This window comes from Chrysochloris asiatica, unplaced genomic scaffold, assembly GCF_000296735.1.
Source record: "Chrysochloris asiatica unplaced genomic scaffold, ChrAsi1.0 scaffold00214, whole genome shotgun sequence".
Taxonomy (NCBI): Eukaryota; Metazoa; Chordata; class Mammalia; order Afrosoricida; family Chrysochloridae; genus Chrysochloris; species Chrysochloris asiatica.
The window spans coordinates 3,351,268-3,355,462 of record NW_006408732.1 but is presented as its reverse complement, the minus strand read 5'-3'; the positions used below and the strand labels follow the sequence as shown (position 1 = coordinate 3,355,462).

At 39.2% G+C, this 4,195-nt stretch overlaps 1 protein-coding gene across 1 annotated transcript in view; it reads left to right on the top strand.

Annotated features, from left to right (window-relative positions):
* ANXA3 (annexin A3) overlaps nt 1–3,888 on the top strand; it is a 55,084-nt gene extending 51,196 nt beyond the window's left edge. The window contains exon 12 of the mRNA XM_006872901.1: nt 3,829–3,888. Coding sequence (XP_006872963.1) covers nt 3,829–3,888 — 60 coding nt within the window. The remainder of the gene's footprint in view (nt 1–3,828) is intronic.
* Nucleotides 3,889–4,195: the final 307 nt, after the last annotated feature.

Sequence of the window (4,195 nt, the reverse complement as noted above, 5' to 3'; positions counted from 1 at the left end):
CAGAAATATAATAATCAAGCTCTCCAAAATCAAAGATAAGGACAGAATCCTGAAAGCAGCTAGGGCAAAGAGAAACATTACATACAAAAGCCAGCAAATCAGTTTAAGCTCGGATCTCTCAGCAGAAACCATGCAGTCAAGAAGGCAATGGGGAGACATATACAAAACCCTGAAAGGAAAAAAAAACTGCCAAGCAGCAAAGCTGTCAATCAAATATGATGGTGTAATCAAAACATTCCAGGATTAACAGAGGCTAAGGGATTTTGCCAAAAGCCAATCCTGCTATGAAATACATCCTAAAGGAAGTTCTGTGGACTAAGAACCAACAAGAACAGACAACAACCAGAGATTGACATACGTGGCAGCATCACCATGAACTCAATTGACAAATAGAAGAGAATAAAAGAACATTATAAGAACAGAGGATCTGGGAGTTTAGTCCATTATCAAAACAATTACAATGTACACTGTACAAAGAAGGTAAACACAGGAACATAGATCCAGGTGGTGAGAAGCTCAGGTAGATTACAGGACAAAATACTGTCTTAAATGGAGGGAAGAGTTAATGGAATATAAGGTAACCATAACAGTGGGTTGGGGTGGGCAATACAAGAAGAGGGAGGAGGTTGAGTAACAAGATAGGGGAATACTGAGACAGACTAACATGGCCTGAGTGGGACAGAGGTAACTAGTGATGCATGCTCAACCATGGAACAACAGGGCTCTGTGATACAGGGATCTAGGCATAGTTTGAATAGGGGAAATAAATCTAAAATGCTTGACTATCTTATGAATATTGGTTTCCCTTGCCTACTATTGTAAAATAGAACTTAAGTGGGATAGAAAGGAATGTTTGGAAACAAGATTAGAGAAAATTTATAAGCCTGTCTTCAGCCTGTAACTGATTGGAATACCTAAAATGAGTTCTAGAACTTGCCCAGTGAAATAGGTCTCTTGCAAAGCCTTTGCAAAATATAGGACCTTAGGTGGAATCCTGAGTGCCATCCAGAGCATTATGAGGTGGGACATTCCCACTAGAGAGAACAAGCAGTCCAGCCTGGAACAGCTTGAGCAACAAACAGAAGATTCATCTTCAAAGAAAGATCATCAGGAAAAACCCAAAACAAAAACATCAGCATGACTGGCTACTATAAGAATAAGCAAGCTGTTCACCAGGAAACCATCAAAGCAAGCACTCAAGGTGCTTCAGGATAAACTTCCCTCTAAGATTGAAACTCAAAGGGAACACATGAACAGGCATGTAAGCTTGCTGGCAACCACATTAGGCAATTGGTGAGTGGAAGAGGGGAAAAGGCAGCAATGAAGAAATGGGCTGAGTTCAACCACATTCCACAGACTCCCGTTGACCTGGAGAGGAAGGGCTGGTTGGTCCAAAGTGTGGTGAGACCTGGGGACACCTGAGCCCATGGACAAGGACATAGCCACAGAGGGCTAGAGCTGAGAGTGAAGCATCCAGCTGATATGAAGTGAGGGGAGATGCACAAGAACACCAGACTTGTAGACAGTACCCATTTGACCTAGCCTCGATGGCTTGATAATCAGAACTCAACTACAGGAAGATTTTAAAAATTTCTTTGATAAAGGAAACAAGGGTAAATTGCTACAATTTGATTAACCTGACTTATTATACTCATGGAGGCATAACTCTAAATACCAACAGAGAGGGAAGGAGTCTCTACATCAAGTATCAATGCTATCCCCTCTGTCCACAGGGTAAATAGGGATGGGCAACTTAGACACTGACTACCTAAACTGAGGGAGTGGTAAAGTGACTGGCTTACAAGGTTTCAAGAGGGAGCTTAGTTTAAGAGTGTGTGTGTGTGTGGGGGGGGGGGGGGGGGGCGGAGGCTGAGAAAGAGACCCCACTGAATAGTTTTTTGTCTAGATGGGTCTGGTGAAAACGATGGGGATAAGATTCTTAGGAATTCAGTAGTAATTGTTATGACTAATTGTGACTGTCACAATTGTAATGGTAGAAATTTTGTAACAAAAACAGAGGATCAGTTAATCTTACAGCCCATTAAGGGAGAAGAGCACACGCAGAATGCAGGACCTTACCCAGAGAAGCAGTGAGGTCAGAGATGGAGTCAGAGATGGGGACATGGAGAGGGGAAGCAGCTGAAGAGTCTAGATTCATGGGAAGAGAGAGACTAAGAGCTGGTGGCCAGGAGGCAGACTTGCAGAATGGCCCTTTGGAGATGTAAATTATATATGATGCCTGAGTGTTTTAAAAAAAAAAAAGTTAAAGTGAACAGAGAGAAATATTGTGAATTGATGGTACATGGAGGGGATTATAATCATTGTGATGAAACAAGGCGTATGATTTGTTGAATGTATAACCGATGAGCTGCTGTGTAAACTTTCACTCAATTCACAATCTAAACATTTTTTTTTAAGATTAGGGAAAGCCAATAGAGGAAGAAGTAATATCTGCATTAAGACAGAATACATATTTTTAATGCCTGTTGTACTTAGGAAAATAGTGTTCAACTTCATCACTAAATAACCCTTCTTGTTTTCTTGCTCATATTACCACTTATTGGAGTTCTGGTGTGGTGCTGTGGGTTAATGTTATGGACTGCAAAGTTGTTTGAAGCACAAGGTTGGCAGTTCAAGCTCACCAGCAGCTCCTCAGAAACCCTATCCTGGGTCGATAATGCTTCCGAACAAATCAGTGGCATTTAACAACAACTCTGATATTTAACCCATTTAACAACAACTCTGATAATTAACCAAGTGACAGACCTTCCCCCAAAAAACTGAAGTGTTAAGAAATGCTGACTGATTGTGTTGCCTTGAATAAAATAATAATGTAAGAAATTTAGAACAATACAGGTTAAAAGCTAGAGTTTGCCTCCAATGAAGTCTTTTGCATAGCAAATGTAATATCTTTGTATTTGAAGTCTCAACTTTATATGGTATTTTTTTCTGATGTTAGGTCTTTTTTGGAAGGAAAAGCAACTGAGAAACATCTTGAGGGATACTACAATAAGATGTGGTTCACTTAAGGTTCTGAAGTGAAGTATTGTACTGTGGTTTTAAGGGGCCAGGCTCTCTGGGTTTGATTCTGTCTCTGCCACTTATTCTTTTTTATGATCTTATTTATTTGTTAGGTAGGGATGCTTATGACACTTACTGATAGATTTATTTTCAGTATTAAAGTAGTTAATAAGCATTTCACACCCATTGCCATCAAAAAATACATCAGGAAGATTTTAAATATGTTTCTTTGTAAACAGATGCTGTGTTATAAACTGATTCTATTCAGTGAATGAGTATAATGAATGATCTATCACCTATCTGTCAGCTTGTCGTGCTATATTGGTTGCTGTGGTGCTGAAGCTATGCCATCAGTATTAAGCTTGATGGACAACTTTCAGCAGAGCTTCGTTACTAAGACAAACTAGAAAGGAAGGCCTGGTCATTTACTTCAGAAAACTAGCCAATAAAAACCTTATGAATCACTTCAGAATAATGTCCAACATAGTGCTGAAAGATGAGCCTGCCAGATTGGAAGTCACTCAAAATACACAGTCACTAACTATGAACTCAAGCAGATCAATGATTGTAAAGCTGGTACCAGATACTTCATTCTGTTGTACAGGGTCATGAGCAAAGCTGATTTGATGACTCTTAACAATCATCTCAATGACTTATGGAATTACAGGTGCATTTTACTAAATGATACAGGTCCTAAGTCTCATACAGAAGTAAAGATTCTAATTGGTTCCTAGTTGATTCATTTATGGCCCCCTCATGATTAATGCTATGATCTGTTCTTCTCTCCCTCGATCCTGTTCTTTGCAGTCAGATACTTCTGGAGACTATGAAATCACTCTCATAAAGATCTGTGGAGGAGATGACTGAATCAGAGAGATAATCTCCAAAGGTCCCCTGCTCCCATAGTGGAATTTTCCAGCAGCTACTCTCTCTCTCAAAATACCGACATGTATAAATAGTGTAAGCAACAATCTGTCTTCCTAACAGTCTTTTCCACTGTCCCATAACAACATAAATGAATATTTTAGAGCACTTCTTTTATAATATAGTTGATTCAAATTAAATTTTGGAATACTGTTGAAGTTCTACTAATACCATCCAAATTAGAGCTCTGTTCATGAAATGAGAATTTTTGTATGGTCCTAAAACATTAAATATAATAAAATACAATAAC